General features: G+C 42.6%; 1 protein-coding gene across 1 annotated transcript; it reads left to right on the forward strand.

The window, feature by feature from the left end:
- The first annotated feature begins 6866 nt into the window (after positions 1 to 6866).
- On the forward strand, positions 6867 to 21883 carry LOC133247391 (natural resistance-associated macrophage protein 2-like). The gene is made up of 12 exons (XM_061416121.1): positions 6867 to 7180; positions 9180 to 9286; positions 10029 to 10099; positions 10199 to 10266; positions 12742 to 12897; positions 13541 to 13699; positions 14498 to 14584; positions 15465 to 15584; positions 15736 to 15885; positions 16423 to 16496; positions 18997 to 19150; positions 21171 to 21883. Exons 1-12 carry the CDS (start codon positions 7115 to 7117, stop codon positions 21279 to 21281), a joined length of 1323 nt encoding a protein of 440 aa, XP_061272105.1. The 5' UTR covers positions 6867 to 7114; the 3' UTR covers positions 21282 to 21883.

A 21883-nucleotide genomic window follows, 5' to 3' on the forward strand; every position in this document is an offset into this window, starting at 1 on the left:
TATGAGTGTTCTAGGTTGTCTTAGTCTTTTGACACTACAGGCAGTGCTGTGGGGAATATTCTTGCACATATTGATGCTTCTTGTACAAGTATTTCTTTAGTATTCTTTAGTTTCTTTAGTATGCTTTCTTAGAAATGGAATTGCTGGGTCAAAGGATATGTAGACTTTTGACATTTAGACAGAAAATGTAATTAGCATTCTTATCTTGTAAAACAGTCTTACAACTTTTTTGATAAGGAATGGGATAAAATAGTTATAATACATTGACCCGTGAGTGCCTTTTCTTCCCCCTGCTGTCGATGGCTGTTTGATAGGAGGAAATTACTGGCTTTAAGAGAAGGTGACACTTAGTGGTTGGGGGAGAGCTAGAAAGTCAAGGCACATTGTTAATCATAACTGTCCGAGTACTGCAGGGTTGAGTCTTGTTGCTTGTATCTCCACTTGATCTATTTCTTAATGTAATTTAATGACTGAAGTGACCTGGTGTTATGGTCCTAGAGAGCAGAGTGGTCTTATATTAACTCACTGCTTCTGTATGGGTGTTGGATTTTCGTGGAGACCTTAACACTGGGCAGCACCAAGAGCGTACTGACTCTCCATTCCTTGCTCTAGTTATGTTCTCTAGACACTGCAAGCAATGAAAATTATAGTTGTTGACTCAATGTTTTGATGAGAAAGTTGGAATCTAGGGAATTCCCTGATGGTCCAGTGGTTGGAACCCAGGGTTTTGCTTCCAGGCCCAGGTTCCATCCTCGGTCGGGAAACTAAGATCCTACAAGCTGCACAGCGCAGCAAAAAAAGAAAAAAGAAAGAAGTTGAAATCTAGAATCCATTTTCTTTCTTGGAGAGAGATTTCAGAAAGAAGATCAGACTCTTGTGTTTAAAGGTTCTGTAAATAATTATGGGAATAATCACTTAGAATACTAATTGCAATTATTCTATTTTGTGGTCAGACATTTCTTTTTAAAATTATTAAACTATCACCCTTTCACACATGATTCTTGGGGAAAAACTGTCTCAATTGTTTGCTTTTTAAATATAACCTTGAAAGGCCTGTTTTGAATAGGAATCTTCTTCAAATGTATTGAATACTTCTGTGCCTTCTGAAACCAGATATCAATCATCAAGACAAAACTAATCTAATTGAATTGGTCCTTCCTGAGTAGAGCAGCAATTAGAAACTTGAGTTATTCTTACTAATATAATATTAATAACACTAATCTTAAAAAAATCATTCAAGACATTTTGGCACTTCTTCCTATTTTATTTTATTTATTTAATTAGTTTATTTTTTGGCTATGCTGTGTGGCTTCAAGATCTCAGTTCCCCAGCCAGGGATTGAACCTGGGCCACAGCAGTGAAAGGCTGGACTCCTAACCACTATGCCACCAGGTGACTCCCATAATAATATTCTTCTTTGGGAGGTGGGTTGGAGAGGGCCTGTGCTGTGTGACTTGTGGGATCTTAATTGCTTGACCAGTGATCAAACTCACACCCTTGGTAGTGAAAGCGTGGAGTCCTAACCTCTGGACCACCAGGGAATTCCTAATAATCTTCACAGTAATGTTTCAGAGTGATTGAAGTATATGAAAGTTATCTCATATAAATAGCCTACGATTTTCCATGTAAGAGCCATAGTCCCAGATCGGATTTGTGGTTTCTAGTTTCTTGTGTGTTATCCTGGCTTCTTAGAATTAATGTAAAATTAAAGTAAAAATGCTCTGAGTGGGGTCTAGAAGCTGTGCTGTGATTGGAATTCAAGTGGTATGCTGAGTGGTCAGATGTGTAAGTCCCATTTAGGTGAGGTGCTGGCTGAGAGAGGGGTGGGATTTAGTCAGCAACATTGAGGTCTGCTTGTGAAACCATCTGGTAGCTCAAACTCTGATAGGAAGGACTTGGATACTGTTAATTATAACAAAGTTATTGATATTGGTGACAATAGAGATGAAAGATTATGTTTTCTAATTTGGCAAGAGGTGGTATGTTTTACACTCCAGAATACAGATGAAATCTAACACCCCTTTCAGGTCTTAATTCTGTAATTTTGCAAAATAGGTACAAAATATGTCAATTTGTTGTTGTTGTTTTAGTCACTAAGTCATGTCTGACTCTTTTGAGACCCCATGGACTGTAGCCCACCAGGCTCCTCTGTCCATGGCATTTCTCAGTCAAGAATACTGGAGTGGGTTGCCATCTCCCTCTCCAGGGGATCTTCCCAACCAGGGCTCAAACCCAAGTCTCTTGCACTGGCAAAAGGATTCTTTTCGCCTAAGCCACCAGGGAAGCCCCAGAATATGTCGCTAGAATATCTAAAAAGAAAAGTAGAGCACTGTTTCACAGGAGCAATAATGGTACAAGGTGGAAAAAAACTAGTAAAGAATAGAGAAGGGGAGGCTTCCTCAGTTTTTTAGTAGGATAGTTATTGGGGTTCAAGGGGAGTGGTTAACAATTAGTATTATTTACCTTTCCCCTTCGAAGTTTGAACTTAACTGAGAAGTAGATTCCTTAATCAGTAGATCAAAATTAAAAAAAATTTAGCCTTATTGATGGAGTTGACTGGATAATATGCCATATATCTGTGGCCCAATGGACTTACTGATATCCCCGCTCTAACCCCCAGTTAAACTTAACCGGGTGATCCTCGCACTCTCCTTCCCAGGCTGCTTATTGCTGATGGAGAGAAGCGCAGGTGGTCTGTGGACTCTGCCTTGTCCTCCGGGTGCCTCTGGGGGGGCGGGGGGCGGGGCTGGTTATTCATTTTCCTCTCAGCGTTGAAGTGTTGGGAAAGAGACCTGAAACCTTAGAGCTGAAGTCTCTGTTCAGGGAAAGGTGAGGCTGTGAAACAGTGGCTGTCTTCTACCAGTGTGCTCCTGAGACGCTTCCCCCTCTCCCTGACCCCCGCCAAAATCTTGAAATATGAGCTTAAGCTGTTAGTTAGATCAAAGAGAGTTAAAGATCTCTGTCCTTAGAAACCCATCAAAATGGTGGGAAGTCAGTCTTTTAAATATTTGGGTTAATCTGGAGACAAAGACAGAGACTGGGAGATCGCCTCGAAGCCATTCTGTGGATGCTTTTGTCGTCTTGTTCAGTCGCTAATCCGTGTCCGACTCTTTGCGACCCCATGGACTGCAGCTCGCCAGGTGTCACGGTCCCTCACTGTCTCCCGTGGATGCTTATTACCAACTACTTGCCCACTTCCCTCAAATAGCTTTTACTTCAGTTTTCTTTTGAAGTCTTGCCAGTAAAAATATGATTAAGACTTTTATATTTTTTCTATTAAACATCTCCTAATCATAGTCTGAAAACTGTGATTATTTCCAAGGTTATCTAATTCAGTAGAACAATTATTCTTTTCACATAGTAAGGGCTCAGTCATACAGAGTCACAGAATGCTGGTTGTGAAACTTGTTTTAATTTGTTCTTGCTAATTCCTCTCCCTCTCTTCTCTCCTTTCCAGAATCCTATTCTGTGAACTCAGGCACTCAGGTATCCACCACGGTGTTGGGTCCTGAACAGAAGATGCCAGATGGTAATTTACAGCTTTGTGTTATTGACTCATTTTTGTTTGGAATTACGCTTAAGCCAGTAACAGAAATTTACCATATTGTCCTTCTTGTCCTCTGTTTCATCAAATATTATCGCCATCTCCTGTCCCCCAGCCAACTATATCATGGAGACCTGCTCCATTCACACAAGGGACACTGATGATTAGTCAGCGATGAGCCCTCCTGTCACAAGGGTGACACTCTCCCTTCCTCAAGCTCTTCACTGCAGGTCTTCAGATCAGTTCAGTCCAGATCAGTTGCTCAGTCATGTCCAACTCTTTGTGACCCCATGAATTGCAGTACGCCAAGCCTCCCCGTCCATCACCAACTCCCGGAGTTCACTCAGACTCACATCCATCGAGTCAGTGATGCCATCCAGCCATCTCATCCTCTGTCGTCCCCTTCTCCTCCTGCCCCCAATCCCTCCCAGCATCAGAGTCTTTTCCAATGAGTCAACTCTTCACATGAGGTGGCCAAAGTACTGGAGTTTCAGCTTTAGCATCATTCCTTCCAAAGAAATCCCCCAGCTGATCTCCTTCAGAATGGACTGGTTGGACCTCCTTGCAGTCCAAGGGACTCTCAAGAGTCTTCTGCAACACCACAGTTCAAAAGCATCAATTCTTTGGCGCTCAGCTTTCTTCACAGTCCAATTCTCACATCCATACATGACCACAGGAAAAACCATAGCCTTGACTAAATGGACCTTTGTTGGCAAAGTAATGTCTCTGCTTTTGAATATGCTATCTAGGTTGGTCATAACTTTCCTTCCAAGGAGTAAGCGTCTTTTAATTTCATGGCTGCAGTCACCATCTGCAGTGATTTTGGAGTCGAAAAAAATAAAGTCTGACACTGTTTCCACTGTTTCCCCATTTAATTCCCATGAAATGATGGCACCAGATGCCATGATCTTCGTTTTCTGAATGTTGAGCTTTAAGCCAACTTTTTCACTCTCCACTTTCACTTTCATCAAGAGGCTTTTTAGTTCCTCTTCACTTTCTGCCATAAAGGTGGTGTCATCTGCATATCTGCAGTTATTGATATTTCTCCCAGCAATCTTGATTCGAGCTTGTGCTTCTTCCAGACCAGAGTTTTAGTCAGGTGGCAAAAGGTTCCTGTTTGGTGGTTTTCCTGAAACTTCAGTTTTTAGCCTGAAATGTGGCAGAATTTTGCAAGTTACTCATTTTGGGGGCAGCCTGATGGAGATATCATGTCCAAGGATGATCCTTTGAGTAAATCCTACTAAAAGAATGGGTGGGGGGTAGAGATTGGAGTGTCCCATTAGCCTGACAATTTCCTTCTAAAAGTTAAGATTTTGACTTCCCTGGTGGCTCAGATGGTAAAGCATCTGTCTACAATGTGGGAGACCTGGGTTCGATCCCTGGGTCAGGAAGATTCCCTGAAGAAGGAAATGGCAACCTACTCCAGTACCCTTGCCTAGAAAATCCCATGGACAGAGAAGCCTGGTGTCCATGGGGTCGCAAAGAGTCAGACACGACTGAGAGACTTCACTTTCACTTTCACTTTATCAGTGCGGCTAGTCTAGGGATGTTCTATACTAAGCCCTAGACATCAGTGATTTTAGAAGAAAATTATTCTAAAAATTGGCAAGTGGCAGTAGAAGCGTGAAGGCTTCCCCAGTGGCTCATCTGGTAAAGAATCTGCCTGCAATGCAGGAGACCTGGGTTTGATCCCTGGGTAGGGAAGATCCCCTGGAGAAGGGAACAGCTACCCACTCCAGTATTCTGGCCTGAAAAATTCCATGGACTCTATCGTCCATGGGGTCACAAAGAGTCAGACATGACTGAGTGTCTTTCACAGTGCAGTACAAAAGAAGCGTGAAAGTAGGGGGAGACCATTTGTGAGCTTAGTGTTGAAAACTCACATAGAGCTTAGTGACCGGGGAAGAGGGTAGAGAGGGAGCTTTATCACCATAAGCAATTTTGTATTTCTCAAATTTTCAGCCATGTGAATGTGTTGCCTATTCAAAAATTAATTTATTAGAAATATAAATAAAAATAAAGTAACAGAGACATTACTTTGCCGACAAAGGTCTGTCTAGTCAAGGCTATGGTTTTTCCAGTGGTCATGTATGGATGTGAGAGTTGGACTATAAAGAAAGCTGAGCACTGAAGAATTGATGCTTTGGAACTGTGGTGTTGGAGAAGACTCTTGAGAGTCCCTTGAACTGCAAGGAGATCTAGCCAGTCCATCATAAAGGACATCAGTCCTGGGTGTTCATTGGAGGGACTGATGTTGAAGCTGAATCTCCAATACTTTGGCCACCTGATGCAGAGAGCTGACTCATTTGAAAAGACCCTGATGCTGGGAAAGATTGAGGGCAGGAGGAGAAGGGGACGACAGAGGATGAGATGGTTGGATGGAATCACCGACATGATGGACATGGGTTTGGGTGGACTCTGGGAGATGGTGATGGACAGGGAGGCCTGGCGTGCTGCGGTTCATGGGGTTGCAAAGAGTTGGACACGACTGAGCGATTGAACTGATCTGAACCAAAAATTGATATAGAGTCAGGTTGATCTTGTGCATTTAGGTATTAAAAAGGTTTAATTTCAGTATTTCTATGATGATTACTAATACCAGTGTATTCTGTTAACTTTAACTCATTTCTTCTCAAATCTGTTAATTCAGAAAATGCTTCTGGAGACCATGGGGTCTCTGTCAGTCTTGGTGCCATCAACCCTGCCCGCAGCAACTCCTCAATTCCACAGTCCCCCGAGGTATACACAGAGGAGCCCTTTACCACCTACTTTGATGAGAAGATCGCTGTTCCTGAGGAGAAGGTTAGTGACAGGTCCTTAGAGAAAAATATTATTATCTAGGGAAAACCTATGTACAATGTCTGCTGGATAACTCAGGATCAGCAACCTCAGAGTCAGTTCTGGCAAGCAGTCTCTGAAGACTGAATTTTTGTAGAGAGTACACAGAAACTTTTAAGGAAACCGAGGCCCTTGAAAAATTGCCAAGTTGTACTAGTGAGCATTCTTTGACCCAGAAAGGGAAATTTTCATGTTCCCTTTTGTACGGTGCCTTTTGTCCCATTTGGGTAGTGTTTGAGCACAGAGGTACTGCTATTATTGCTGGGGTTTTAGACTGAAAGGCTGTTGGAAGGGCAGGTAAGACAAGAGCTCTTATTTGTACAGAGAGCTAACATGTTATTGATAAGGAATGGATGAGATGGAGGAGAAACTTGGACCCACCCATGTCCCACTTCTGAACTCTTTGTTCTTATGAAACTGATATTGTTGCCTTTTATGTGATAAAATAATAGATAAATTAGATCAGCAGTTTGGAGGTGATAATCTTTTTTTTTCTCCAAGAGACACTTTTTTTTATTATTATTTTTTGAAACTTTTTCTTCTATATTGGAGTATAGTCAATTAACAATACTGTGTAGTTTCAGGTGGACAGCAAAGGGAGTCAGCCATACACAGGCATGTATCTGTTCTCCCCCTGGAGGTGACAATCATTTTGCTCTGTTTTCCTCTCTCGCACAGCACTCCTGTTTTAGCTTTCGCAAACTCTGGGCTTTCACGGGACCAGGATTTCTTATGAGCATTGTGGATCCAGGAAACATTGAATGTGATTTGCAGTCTGGAGCACTGGCTGGATTTAAGGTGAACATAAACTCTTCCCTCATCCCTTCTTTTGGTTTACCTGGTGGCTCAGGTAGTAAAGAATCTGTCTGCAATGAGGAAGACACGGGTTTGATCCCTGGGTCAGGAAGATCTCCTGGAGAAAGGAATGGCAACCCACTCCATTATCCTTGCCTAGGAAATCCCAGGACAGAGGAGCCTGGCAGGCTACAGTCCATGGGGTCTCAAAGAGTCGGACAAGACTTAATGACTAACACTTTGACTTCTTTCCTTTTTAAACACACACAGCACATCACAGCCTTTTCCTCTGCTCTGCCTATTGGATATAAACCTTGGTGGCTACATGCTGATTCTTCATTGGCTCTGACACTTTGATGAAAAGTACTTTTCGATTTGTATTTAAATTCTAGTTTATCACGTAGTTGGTTTTTAGTTTTATTTTATTTACCCAGGTAGTTTCCTTGAACAAAAGTGAAACAGCAGATGGGAAAAACTAGAACTCAGAAAGGTGCAAGGTGACCTAGCAAGTTCTGTGTAGAATGTGATACAAAACTCAGGTCATTGGATTGCTGAATGGGGCTCTTTCCTGAGTGTACTTTCCCATTCCCATTGCCAAACAACCAAACCAGAACTTCCAGTTGGCTCAAGAGTGTAATGGTGGGGCTTTGTTCTTCTCCAGTTGCTCTGGGTTGTTCTGTTTTCCACCATCATGGGCCTCCTGCTGCAGAGCCTTGCAGCTCGACTGGGAGTGGTCACTGGGCTGCATCTGGCTGAAGTGTGTCACCGCCAGTATCCCAGGGTAAGCAGTGTTTGTCTCATATCATAGGTAGCTGTGTGTCTGGCAATCTGTGCTAGCCCCCTGTATACTAAAACAGTGGAGGATGTGGGGATCGTGGCCCTGAGGGCTGGGAATCCCAAGGGAAATTCTGTAGCTCCTCTTGCTGCTAAACCATGTTTCCCTGATGCTGGGAAAGATTGAAGGCAGGAGGAGAAGGGGACGACAGAGGATGAGATGGTTGGATGGCATCATCGACTCGATGGACATGAGTTTGAGCAAACTCCGGGAAATGGTGAAGGACAGGGAAGCCTGGCGTGCTGCAGTCCATGGGGCCGCAAAGAGTCGGACACCACTGAGCGACTGAACAACAGCAACAATGTCTGGAAGACAGGTTTAAACTGACTTGATCTTTGGATAAGTACTAATCTGCCTCCAGTTTGTCTTAAATGTTCAATCTTCTTTCTTGGCTGCGAGAGTATCCTTACCTGCTTTTTATCTTATATGCCTCTTTAAAAAAAAAAAAAAAAAACTTGGTAATTTATAGTTTGTTTTATCTTCTCTTTCTTCATGTATCTTAGTGGTTGTTTTTTTGTGACATATATTTTAGGTAGTAGATACATGGAGGTTGTTTTTTTTCCTGGCCTCAGTCCTGGTCTACTAAATTTCTTTCTGTTCGATTATTTGACCAGATTTGATCCCAGATTTTATTATAGGACACCCAATCCCATCACTTCGCCCCGAGTCCCTTTGCCTATCTGTGTTTTTCACTTACTTGTGTATTATTACACTAAGGATGACTCCAGCCTCTTCACGTTTGTTTTGTCTCTTCAACTGTGGTCAGGATAGATATTTTCTTCGGCAGTATTTTTATTCTCTCATGAACAATACTTTGACCATCCTAGCATTCTCATTTTCCGCTAAAACTTTCAGGATTGTTTTTAGATCAAAAATTAAGTGGAAATAATGAATGGAAATTCCATTCTTCTGTCAAGTAAAACAGAAGGAAAAGAAATTGGCATCAGCTGCTGCCCTGACCCTGATTCACAGGCTCTGCCACAAAGAGCAGCCTGGCCCTCTCCAGCAGGGTGCCAAGTGCAGCTGAGTTCTGGTCCTTCATCTCTAGACCTCAGGTTTAACGAAGGACTGTTATTGGATCAGTGCCAAAATGTGAATTCCAAACTATGGGGGAAGTTCTTAGAAATGATTAATTAGAACCATATCTTTCTGCTGTTTGATGTTTAGGTTCCACGAATCCTTCTGTGGCTGATGGTGGAGTTGGCTATCATTGGCGTAGATATGCAAGAAGTTATTGGCTCAGCTATTGCCATCAATCTCCTGTCTGTAGGAAGGTGAGGGGTTTTTCTCTAGAAAGTAATCAATATTTTGTGGGATTTCAAAGCAAGTATAAAAACAAAAGTCCTTCCCAGGTGGCTCAGTGGTAAAGAATCTGCCTGCCAAGCAGGTGATGCACGTTTGATCACTGGGTCAGGACAATCCACTGGAGAAGGAAATGGCAACCCACTCCAGTATTCTTGCCTGGGAAATCCTATGGACAGAGGAGCCTGGTGGGCTATAGTCCATGGGGTCACCAAGGAGTTGGACATGACTTAGCAACGAAACAACAACAAAAAAACAAAAACCCAAGTCATTTTCAATTTTCAAAATTCAACTCAAGTATTATTTTTTCTGTGTAATCACTCTGGAACCACCTTCTTCCTGGCTCTTTATTTCCCATGTTCTCGTGTTTGGTCATGCATATCTGTGTTATCCAGTGTGTGGCAATGTATATTATAATTAATTTGTATGTAGTTTATCCCACTTGTAAAGTGAACTCCTTGAGAGATAAGACCCATACTTTACAGCTTTGTGTCCTGAATGTCTGTAATAGTAGATAAAGTTTGAATGAATGTATTACTTTGCTTAGTGCTGTGATCCTAAAACACCCAAGGCCTGGCCTCCTTACCACTATTCCCTTTTCCCCAGGTCCTTGCTCCTTCAAGTGTCATATATCTAGAGTGTTGTTGTGAAGAGAGTCTTTTTCTTAATGTTTCTTTTCTTTTCTTTAATCTCCCTTTTTAATCTCTGACCTAGGATTCCTCTATGGGGTGGAGTTCTCATCACCATTGCAGATACCCTTATATTTCTCTTTTTGGACAAATATGGTAAGGACAGTGGGAACAGAGGGGTCACTGAAAGTTCCATCATGTGGCTTACAGGGAAATCTGCCTTCTATGAACTCACTGCTACATTTTCCCCTTCAGGTTTGCGGAAGCTAGAAGCATTTTTTGGTTTTCTCATCACTATTATGGCCCTCACGTTTGGCTATGAGGCAAGTATTACAGGCTGATCATTAGCTGTTGTTTGTCTTTTTTTCATTAGCTTTTTAAATGAAATTTTTGTCCTTTTATTATAAAAGACAGTGTGTGTTAACAAAACCCAAATTCAGCACTAGGCCAATTTTAAAGGAATAAGGATGTAGGAAAGACTAGTGTCCAGGAAGTTTTGCAGGGACTAGAATTTCTAGGACTTTCCAGACTAGACTCCCTGGTCCCAAATTGGCCATCTCAACAACAGAACAGCCTTGGTAAAGATTAGGAGAGGAGTTGCAGGGTTATTCTTGGTTTGTTACCTTGATGGGTTCTGTTTTTGCACATCCTGGTTGACAGTAATTCCAGCTTGGACTTTCTCTGTATTGTAACAGTTAATGAAACAGTGCCTGTTTCCTGTTTTGTGCCCCAGCCCCAATACTGCATTGGGTTAAGTCTAATCTTATCATTCATTATATGTAGTGCAGTGAAACCCAGCACCTTTCTGTGTCCAATTATTATAAACTGATTTCTGTTTATTGGACTAGCTAAGCTTTTGAATATATGTCTACTCTATAAGTAGATGATACAGCTTGGCCTAAGGCTTCCAAGAGAAATGCTGAACCAGGAAAAAGAGTGTATGAGAAGTGTTTCTGAGTGAGTCTCAGCAGATGCTGCTGCCTAGTCACTTCAGTCGTGTCTGACTCTGTGCGACCCCATAGGTGGAAGCCCACCAGGCCCCGCTGTCCCTGGGATTCTCCAGGCAAGAACACTGGAGTGGGGTGCCATTTCCTTCTCCAATGCATGAAAGTGAAAAGTGAAAGGGAAGTCACTCAGTCATGTCCGACTCTTAGCGACGCCATGGACTGCAGCCTACCAGGCTCCTCCATCCATGGGATTTTCCAGGCAAGAGTACTGGAGTGGAGTGCCATTGCCTTCTCCGTCAGCAGATGCTAGTGGCAAGCATAAGTGATTTTTATATACATATGTGAGCACAGATGTTGGATCATCGAAAAAACAAGAGAGTTCCAGAAAAACACCTACTTCTGCTTTATTGACTATGCCAAGGCTTTTGATTTTGGATCATAGCAAACTGTGGAAAATTCTTAAAGAAATGGGGATACCAGACCACCTTACCTTCCTCCTGAGAAATCTGTATGCAGGTCAAGAAGCAACAGTTAGAACTGGACATGGAACAACAGACTGGTTCCAAATTGGGAAAGGAATACGTCAAGGCTATATATCGTTACCCTGCTTATTTAACTTACATGCAGATTACATCATGCGAAATGCCAGGCTGGATGAGGCATAAGCTGGAATCAAGATTGCTGAGAGAAATTTCAATAACCTCAGATACGCAGATGACTCCACCCTTATGGCAGAAAGCAAAAAGGAATTAAAGAGCCTCTTGATAAAAGTGAAAGAGCAGAGTGAAAAAGTTGGCTTACAACTCAACATTCAAAAACTAAGATCATGGCATCTGGTCCCATCACTTCTTGGCAAATAGACGGGGAAACAATGGAAACAGTGAGAGACTTTATTTTTGGGGCTCCAAAATCACTGCACATGGTGACTGCAGCCATGAAATTAAAAGACACTTGCTCCTTGGAGGAAAAGCTATGACCAACCTAGGCAGCACATTAAAAAGCAGAGACATGAGTTTGCTGACAAAGGTCCATCTCATCAAAGCTATGGTTTTCCCAGAAGTCGTGTATGGATGTGAGAGTTGGACTATAAAGAAAGCTGAGCACTGAAGAATTGATGCTTTGAAACTGTGGTGTTGGAGAAGACTCTTGAGAGTCCCTTGGCCTGCAAGGAGATCAACCAGTCAATCCTAAAGGAAATCAGTCTTGAATATTCACTGGAAGGACTGATGATGAATTGAAACTCCAATACTTTGGCTACCTGGTGTGATGAACTGACTCGTTGGAAAAGACCCTGATGCTAGGAAAGATTGAAAGCAGGAAGAGAAGGGGACACTGAGGATGAGATGGTTGAATGGCATCATCAACTGAATGAACATGAGTTTGAGCAAGCTCCCGGAGTTGGTGATGGACAGGGAAGCCTGGTGTGCTGCAGTCCGTGGGTTCACAAAGAGTCAGACATGACTGAACCACTGAACTGAACTGAGCACAGAAGCATGGTTAGTGTGGGTAATCAAGAATTGACTGTATTCTAAGGTGTGTCTCACAGGAGTTATTGTGGCACTAATATCAATAAGGCCGTTAGCAGCCATGTTATTTCTTTAGAATATTAATTATATTCTTTACACATCTATTTAGTATATATAAAATACAGTATGAAATGTTTGGATACTCCAGTCATAAATTCTCTAACCTTGTGCTGCTTGGTTTTTTTTGGATGGTTCTAATTCCCTTATTTCCTAAATAGTGTTGATGAAGGGGTTTAAGGAGTAAAGATGCAATGTTTTCTAGTACTGTGTTACTCCCTAGTCTCATGTTCCAGAAAAGACTAATAGCTGTTCTGTTTGTGTGTAGTATGTTACAGTGAAACCCAGCCAGACCCAGGTCCTCCAAGGCATGTTCCTGCCATCCTGTTCAGGCTGTCGTACCCCACAGATCATTCAGGCTGTGGCCATTGTGGGCGCCGTTATCACACCACACAACATATACCTGCATTCTGCCTTAGTCAAGGTAAGCAAGACCTGTCTTATCCCAGTGACTTATGTAGTTCATGGCATCTTTTCCTTTCGTTACAAGGGACACATACTTAGTTTACAATTGTTGGAGCCCTGAAGGAGCACGGTGTTTTCCCACAGTTGGACACCACACTCTTGTATCACCAAGGTGACCAGAGATGACTGACCCCGTAGAGAAGGGACTAAAGTCCTTAAAAGATCTGAAGGGGCACTGTGTCTCTTGTCTTTAAATCTCAGAAACCTCAATGGCCTCATGGAGGTCAGGAGGAAGGAGCCCAACCTAGCTTTTACCAGTCAGTCCAACACAATTGTTTGCTGGAAGATTTCAGAGACCTTTGTAATTAAGGATAACTCCCCCTTAGATCTAAATCAGGTTGTTTTTGTAGGTCAGCGGTTCTTCAAGCCACAGTAACTGAGGGCTCATCAGTCACTCAGTCACTTTCCCCTGTTTGGGTGTGTGTGATGTCATCAAAGGGTCATGATTGAACTCAGTGAACCAGGATGTATGTGGGGTCTCTCACATTTCATGTGGTCAGTTGTTTGACCTTTAGGACTTCCAGCTGACTCCAACTCATGAAATATTACAAGGAAACTTGTTTCAGCTAGTCAAAAAATGACTGTTGCTATTACCTCTCTAGTCCAGACAGGTAGACCGAGCCAATAAGCAGGAAGTTCAAGAAGCCAATAAGTACTTCTTCATTGATTCCTGCATTGCTCTCTTTGTTTCCTTTATCATCAACATCTTTGTCATCTCAGTGTTTGCCGAGGCATTTTTTGAGAAAACCAACAAGCAGGTGGTAAGTAAGCCAGGGACCTGGGTAGTAGTGAATGTGAGGGTAAGGAGGAGGCTAACTGGGGCAGGAAAACGTGACAGTGACTTAGAGCTCAGGGGAACTGGATCTCAGTGCTGCCCCTAAGTCACTGCGCTAGTCAGGCTTATAGTCTAGGGCAGGGGCCAAGTCCACACCCATCATTCTCAGCTTTGGACTGGGAAGTCAGATAAAGACTGCTTCATGCTGTGGTCAGTGGCTTCATGTCTATTTGCTCTTTCTCATCCCCTTTTGCTTCCAACTCCTGCTTTCCAGCCCTGCCATTTGGTGATGACAGGTTGGGAGGAGTCAACACATAGGAAATAGAATCTGTGGCTAGACAGACTGTTTTATCACACTGAATTCTCTGTCCTCTTGACTCCTGATTGTCAACCTAGTTTTGATCACTCCTTTGTTTCCCATCGTAGGACCTCTGATTCCTGGCTCTGCTTTGAATAAGGACTCTTTATTCTGGGTGTCCTTTCATATTTGAAGCCTTCTAAGGACCCTCACTTCATGTCACCATTTAAATTGACCTAACATTCATGTATTACCATGCATACTGTAACTCAGGAAAAGTTTTTGATGACCTGGGAGTGTAGAAAAATTACCAAGGAAGACCTCAAGGCCATTGCTGCCAGTCTCTGCTGTCATCAATCCATGCCCAGTGTCTCGCCTCCAGCATCCATCTCTTAGATGACCTGTGTGTGATTCTATAGGAGAGGGCTTCTTATCTGAGTCCTGGACTCAAAATTAAAAATTGTTCCTAAACTGCTTTGGTTCCAGGTTGCGGTCTGTAAAAACAGCAGCAGCGCCCATGCTCACCTTTTCCCTGATGATAACTCAACACTGACTGTGGACATCTACAAAGGGGTAAACCTGTTCAGATTTCTGATCTCTGCTCCTGGATCAATATTCTCAGCATAATATCTGGTCTTTGCTGTGGGTTCACTTCAGAGCTCAGCATATCTGCTCTGAAGTGTTGTTTTTTTTCAGAGGTCCAGATACCAGATAAGATTTTTGGGTTATGCAGAAGGAAATAGAAGATCTGCTGAAAAGATGAATTAATTGAATCAGCAATTCCCAAACTTGTGCTGCTATAGGCATTAATTGGGGTGACTAGAGAAAGTGTTCTTAGTAAAGTGATTTATTTTTTATACTTGTTCCCCACCTAGCCCCAGTGGCTGGACACTTTATTTATTTAGGCCGTGCTGTGTAGCATGTGGGACCTAGTTCTCTGACCAGCAGTCAAACCCATACCCCCTGCACTGGGAGTACAGGGTCTTAAACCAATGGAACACCAGGGAAGTCCCTGTAGAGTCATCTTTATTGTGGCCTCTCTGTCCCTTTATGCAGGTTACATTATGAACTTCTAAGAGTAGAATATGTAGCATCTCCAAAATTCATTTGTGCTTTCTCTTCATTCCTATTACCATCTTCCAGAATACTGTGTTAAGGAATATAATGTGGGAAATGTGTTGTAGGTTTTTTTAATAGTTAACATATAAGTTGAGGATAAAGGCTTTAGGAGCCTAGAGAAGAGAAGGGACTAGGCTGAAGAGGAATGGGGGCCCATCCAGAAGAATTTAGGTTGAAAGCCTCTAGAATGAGGTCAGGACCCGAGTCTAACTTCTGGGACAGTGCCAGCACAGCGCTTGGTAGAGGTGGGTGTGTAGCCAGGAATGGGGAGAGGTGATGCAGAGGAGCACTATGGGGTGTTGTCTCAGGTGATCTCTCTCCCTTGCCTCTCTAGGGTGTTGTGCTGGGGTGTTACTTCGGGCCTGCCGCTCTCTACATCTGGGCGGTGGGGATCCTGGCTGCAGGGCATAGTTCGACCATGACAGGAACCTATTCTGGCCAGTTTGTCATGGAGGTACGTGCTGCTGTGACTGGGATAGACGAGAGGAAGAGGACGTTGCTCTTTTGTTCTTTCTTAATCCCATGCCTCTAAGGTCTTCCCAAATCTCCCAGCCCTTTTGCTATTTCCTTTCAGACATTCATCCTGTTTCTGTGTTTTCTTCCAGGGATTCCTGAACCTAAAGTGGTCACGCTTCGCCCGAGTGAGTCTGACCCGCTCTATTGCCATCATCCCCGCTCTGCTTATTGCTGTCTTCCAAGATGTGGAGCATCTAACAGGGATGAATGACTTCCTGAATGTTCTTCAGAGCTTACAAGTGAGAAGGGAGCTGGGGAAACTCACATCTCACTAAATCAGGAAGGATTCTGTACCTTTATTCTGTATTGCTTTTAGATAACAAGCCTAGTGTGGTTGTGGGGAAAATTCAGAGGAAGAAAGAGGCACAGTCTTGGTCTACGGTGAATGCATATGAAATCTCTGGCATCTAGAAGGCTTTTAGAAATGGCTTTATTTTTAAGCCTGTTGAATGGGAATTATAAGCTATAATTATACATAGAATACAATCATTGTTCGTTAATCCTAGCAAACTTTAAATAATGTATAGGACACTGTTGGGCTTTATGGAGATTAAGAAGACAAGGCAGATACAAATTTTTTAAAGACACTGTGATCATAATTGATGCTGGGTTCATGCTACAGATTTCCACATAACCCTCCAGCATGTTGTGATGACAGGAATAATTTCTCACAGAATAGATGAGGCAGGGTCTGTGGTTCCCTTTTGCTAACAGTGCTGCTCTCTGGGGTGTTACAAGGACCCCCTGTAGCCCTATCTTATTTTTTTATTTTGCAGCTTCCCTTTGCTCTTATACCCATCCTCACATTTACGAGTTTGCGGCCTGTGATGAGCGAATTTGCCAATGGATTGTGAGTGTACTTCTTTTTGTTCCCCAAGATGTGGGGGGGAAGGATAACTTCATCAAACAGGCCAGTCAGGAAATAAGTCATAGGGGACTATGTGCTTTAAGGGGTGATTGCTAGAGCTGCCTCCTCAATCTCTAAGAAAAGAGAGACTTCTGGGGACTTCCCTGATGGTCCAGTGGTTGAGACTCTGCCTTCCTGTGCAGGGGGTGAGGGGTTGATCCCAGGTCAAGGAACTAAGGTCCTACATGCCACAGGGTGTGGCCAAAATTAAAAATAAGTGAATACAACATTGTAAATCAACTATATTTCAATTTTAATAAATTAAAGAAAAGAAAACAGAGATGGTAAACGTAACAAAGGAGGGCAAGCACATGTTTTATTTCTGGGGTAAGTTTTTCAGCTTTTAGTGCTTTAACTCTTCAACTTCAGCCACTGAAGGTTAAAGCATCTTAAATCCATGTTGAATGATCTTGATGAGAGAGGCATAAGCTAATAACCTTTTATATACATGTCTATAGGACATGGGGTATTTGAAATGACTTGTTGTATCTCTAGGGACTCATGACCTTTTCAGTTGTAGGGCTTGTTGCATTTTTTAGGGACTTATATGATACAGATTCATGCAAAGATGGGCTCTATAAAGGACAGAAATGGTATGGACCTAACAGAAGCAGAAGATGTTAAGAAGAGGTGGCGAGAATACACAGAAGAACTGTACAAAAAAGAGCTTCGCGACCCAGATAATCATGATGGTGTGATCACTGACCTAGAGCCAGACATCCTGGAATGTGAAGTCAAGTGGGCCTTAGAAAGCATCACTACGAACAAAGCTAGTGGAGGTGATGGAATTCCAGTTGAGCTATTTCAAATCCTGAAAGATGATGCTGTGAAAGTGCTGCACTCAATATGCCAGCAAATTTGGAAAACTCAGCAGTGGCCACAGGACTGGAAAAGGGCAGTTTTCATTCCAATCCCAAAGAAAGGAAATGCCAAAGAATGCTCAAACTACCGCATAATTGCACTTATCTCACATGCTAGTAAAGTAATGCTCAAAATGCTCCAAGTCAGGCTTCAGCAGTACGTGAACCGTGAACTTCCAGATGTTCAATCTGGTTTTAGAAAAGGCAGAGGAACCAGAGATCAAATTGCCAACATCCACTGGATCATGGAAAAAGCAAGAGAGTTCCAGAAAAACATCTATTTCTGCTTTATTGACTGTGCCAAAGCCTTTGACTGTGTGGATCACAATAAACTGTGGAAAATTCTGAAAGAGATGGGAATACCAGACCACCTGACCTGCCTCCTGAGAAACCTATATGCAGATCAGGAAGCAACAGTTAGAACTGGACATGGAAAAACAGACTGGTTCCAAATTGGAAAAGGAGTACGTCAAGGCTGTATATTGTCACCATGCTTATTTAACTTATATGCAGAGTACATCATGAGAAACGCTGGGCTGGAAGAAGCACAAGCTGGAATCAATATTGCTGGGAGAAATATCAATAACTTCAGATATGCAGATGATACCACCCTTATGGCAGAAAGTGAAGAGGAATTAAAAAGCCTCTTGATGAAAGTGAAAGTGGAGAGTGAAAAAGTTGGTTTAAAACTCAACATTCAGAAAACTAAGATCACGGCATCTGGTCCCATCACTTCACGGGAAATAGATGGGGAAACAGTGGAAACAGTGTCAGACTTTATTTTTTTGGGCTGCAAAATCACTGTAGATGGTGATTGCAGCCATGAAATTAACAGACGCTTACTCCTTGGAAGGAATGTTATGACCAACCTAGACAGCATATTGAAAAGCAGAGACATTACTTTGCCAACAAAGTTCCTTCTAGTCAAGGCTATGGTTTTTCCAGTGGTCACGTATGGATGTGAGAGTTGGACTGTGAAGAAAGCTGAGCACCGAAGAATTGATGCTTTTGCTGTGGTTTTGGAGAAGACTCTTGAGTCTCTTGGACTGCAAGGAGATCCAACCAGTCCATTCTAAAGGAGATCAGTCCTGGGTGTTCATTTGAAGGAATGATGCTAAAGCTGAAACTCCAATACTTTGGCCACCTCATGCGAAGAGTTGACTCATTGGAAAAGACCCTGATGCTGGGAGGGATTCGGGGCAGGAGGAAAAGGGGACGACAGAGGATGAGATGGCTGGATGGTATCACCAACTTGCTGGATGTGAGTCTGAGTGAACTCCAGGAGTTGGTGATGGACAGGGAGGCCTGGCGTGCTGTGATTCATGGGGTCGCAAAGAGTTGGACACTGAGCGACTGAACTGAACTGATGATATAGATTATTTGATAGTGTTTTTTTTTTCTCTTTCTCCCATCATTCTGTAATTTTTGCTCATTTAATCTAATCTGGGACAAAAGAAACACTTTTCAGTTTATTTTGAAATGCCCCTTACTCCTGTCTTGTGACCTCAAAAGACACAGTGTTCTTTTCTGTTTATGAATAGGTTAAACTGTTCCACCAATAATTGTGCTGATTCTTTTGACAGAGGCTGGAGGATCATAGGCGGTATTGTGGTCCTTGTCATCTGTTTCATCAACATGTACTTTGTCGTGGTTTATGTCCAGGGTCTAGGGCACGTGGCATTGTACGTGGTGGCTGCAGTGGTCAGCGTAGCTTATCTGAGCTTTGTGTTTTACTTGGTAAGTCCAGTTGGGAGAGGGCAGGGGTGGTGAGGTGGGGCTAATGCTCAGAAGAAAAAGGATCCCAAAGAGCACTTACCAATCTATCTTCAGGTTATTGACACAATTTACATGAAATTGTTAAATCAGCTGTGACTAAAGAATATTTTTAGCCATAAATTTCCCCTGGTTCCTAAGAGCTGTCATTTTTCTATTTCTGTCACTCTGTCTGATTTCCATTCTAATAATTCCTAACCAGAGAGTGTAGTATGTTTGAAGAACTTGAAGAAGATCAGCCCTGTAAAAGTAGAGAGTGGTACAAGATGGGGTTGGAGAAGGGAGCTGTGTTGTGTGATTTCAAATCTTTGGAGGGCAGCACATGTGGGTTCACAGCTCTGGCCAGCTCTACTGCTTAACAGCTGTCCAATGACGACACAAGTAAATTGTGATAATCTCTCAATGAATTATTAAAAATGGTGGTTGTAAAACATAGTGCTCCATAGAAAAAGAATAGAGAATTATGTATACCTAGATAATAAAAAAATTATCAAAAGTCTAGAGTAAATTATGTTAAAATAGTAATAGTAGTTGCCTTTGATTGTGGGATTATGGAAATATTCTTTTCTCTATTTTCCAATTCTTCTGTAATATTATTTATATCAGTGAAAAGTAGCTATAGCAACAACACATCCATCTCCCTATTCTACGCAGGTTTCTCTAAAAAAACACAGGGTTGAGGATTAGGGACTACTACAAAGCATGGCAAGGCAGTAGGGTGGAAATGCCCTGCTCACCTTCATAACACTTACCTAGTCCCCATGTCATTGTCTACCACAGACAATGTCTTGATTGCAAAAACATTTTAGTGAATACTGAGAAATTATGTCTTGGATAGATATATCTCTTCTTTTTTCTTGCCCGGTAAACCATGGGTACACTTAGATTAAGCTGACCCTATAATATAGGGACAGTTGTTATTGTTCGGTTGCTAAGTTGTGTCCTACTCTTTGGAACCCCATGGACTACAGTATGCCAGGCTTCCCTGTCCTTTGCTATCTCTTGGAGTATGCTCAAACTCATGTTTATTGAGTTGATGACACCATCCAACCATCTCATCCTCTGTCACCCCCTTCTCCTCCTGCCCTCAATCTATGAAACCTAAATAACTGAGTATGGCCTTGACAGAAACTGTTTTAACAGTTTGCTGTAGGACATCTCCTGGTGGCTTAGTGGTTAGGATTTTGGACTTTTGCTTCAAAGTCCTAGGTTCAGTTCCTAGTCAGGGAACAGAGATCCTATCCTACAAGCTAGGCTGCTGCTGCTGCTAAGTCACTTCAGTCGTGTCTGACTCTGTGTGACCCCATAGACGGCAGCCCACCAGGCTCCCCCGTCCCTGGGATTCTCCAGGCAAGGACACTGGAGTGGGTTGCCATTTCCTTCTCCAATGCATGAAAGTGAAAAGTGAAAGTGAAGTCGCTCAGTCATATCTGACCCTCAGCTACCCCATGGACTGCAGCCTACCAGGCTCCTCCGTCCATGGGATTCTCCAGGCAGGAATACTGGAGTGGGGTGCCATTGCCTTCTCTGACAAGCTAGGCAGCATGGCCAAAAGGAAGTTTCTGTAGAAGTTAAGGGGATCCTTCCTGTATGCAAATTGGTTATGAAAGTGCTCTCAATTGTTCTCAGTCAGCCTGAGGCTATAGAAATTGTTGAAGACCCAGTTTTAAGGCTGAGGACTGATTCTAGAATGAATTACTATCCTACTCTTTTATTCAGAAGACTATCACAGTTGTTCTTAGCCAGTCAGTCATTACTCATATTGTGAAGAATAGTGTAGGACTGAAAAAAAGTGGTTGTCAGGGACCTCTCCCAGTCAGATAAAAGAAACAAATGCAAAGCAGTAGGAACAGAGGGAGCTGAGTATTGAAATTAGTACAACAAAGAGTTTTGCATCTGAGCATTGCAGTGTGGGCGTTGAGGTGGGTAAGAGGGCTCTCCAGAGGGGTCAGTGAATGATGACCAACTATATTTTCTCTTCCAGGGTTGGCAGTGTTTCATTGCACTGGGCATGTCCTTCCTGGACTGTGGGCACACGGTAAGCGTCTCTAAAGTCCTGCTGACCAAAGAAACCACCAGTGGCTGTACTAAGTAAACACTGTTCACAGGTAGCCATCAGAGCCAGTGTTTCTACGGTTTACTGTGTGAACATAGTCAAAGGTATGTGCTGTTGCACAGGCTGCATTTAGGACTCAGCTGTTTGTTGGGAAAGACTTTGTTTCATATATTTTTTGAAAAGAATTGAAAGAGACATGTGTACCCCAGTGTTCATCGCAGCACTGTTTATAATAGCCAGGATGTGGAAGCAACCTAGGTGTCCATCAGCAGATGAATGGATAAGAAACCTGTGGTACATATACACAATGGAGTATTACTCAGCCATTAAAAAGAATACATTTGCATCAGTTCTAATGAGGTGGATGAAACTGGAGCCTATTATACAGAGTGAAGTAAGCCAGAAAGAAAAACACCAATACAGTATACTAACACATATATATGGAATTTAGAAAGATGGTAATGATAACCCTGTATGCGAGACAGCAAAAGAGACACAGATGTATAGAACAGTCTTTTGGACTCTGTGGGAGAGGGCGAGGGTGGGATGATTTGGGAGAATGGCATTGAAACATGTATAATATCATATAAGAAACAAATCACCAGTCCAGATTCGATGCAGGATACAGGAAGCTTGGGGCT

This window comes from Bos javanicus, chromosome 5, assembly GCF_032452875.1.
Source record: "Bos javanicus breed banteng chromosome 5, ARS-OSU_banteng_1.0, whole genome shotgun sequence".
Lineage (NCBI taxonomy): Eukaryota > Metazoa > Chordata > Mammalia > Artiodactyla > Bovidae > Bos > Bos javanicus.

Excerpts from the sequence above, each read along its gene's own strand:
- LOC133247391 (XM_061416121.1), top strand. The coding sequence starts at position 7,115 with ATGAGCATTGTGGATCCAGGAAACATTGAATGTGATTTGCAGTCTGGA. Across the intron at positions 10,267-12,741 it reads CCCTCACGTTTGGCTATGAG|TATGTTACAGTGAAACCCAG; the intron begins GCAAGTATTACA and ends GTTTGTGTGTAG. Across the intron at positions 15,886-16,422 it reads ATGTTCTTCAGAGCTTACAA|CTTCCCTTTGCTCTTATACC; the intron begins GTGAGAAGGGAG and ends TTTATTTTGCAG.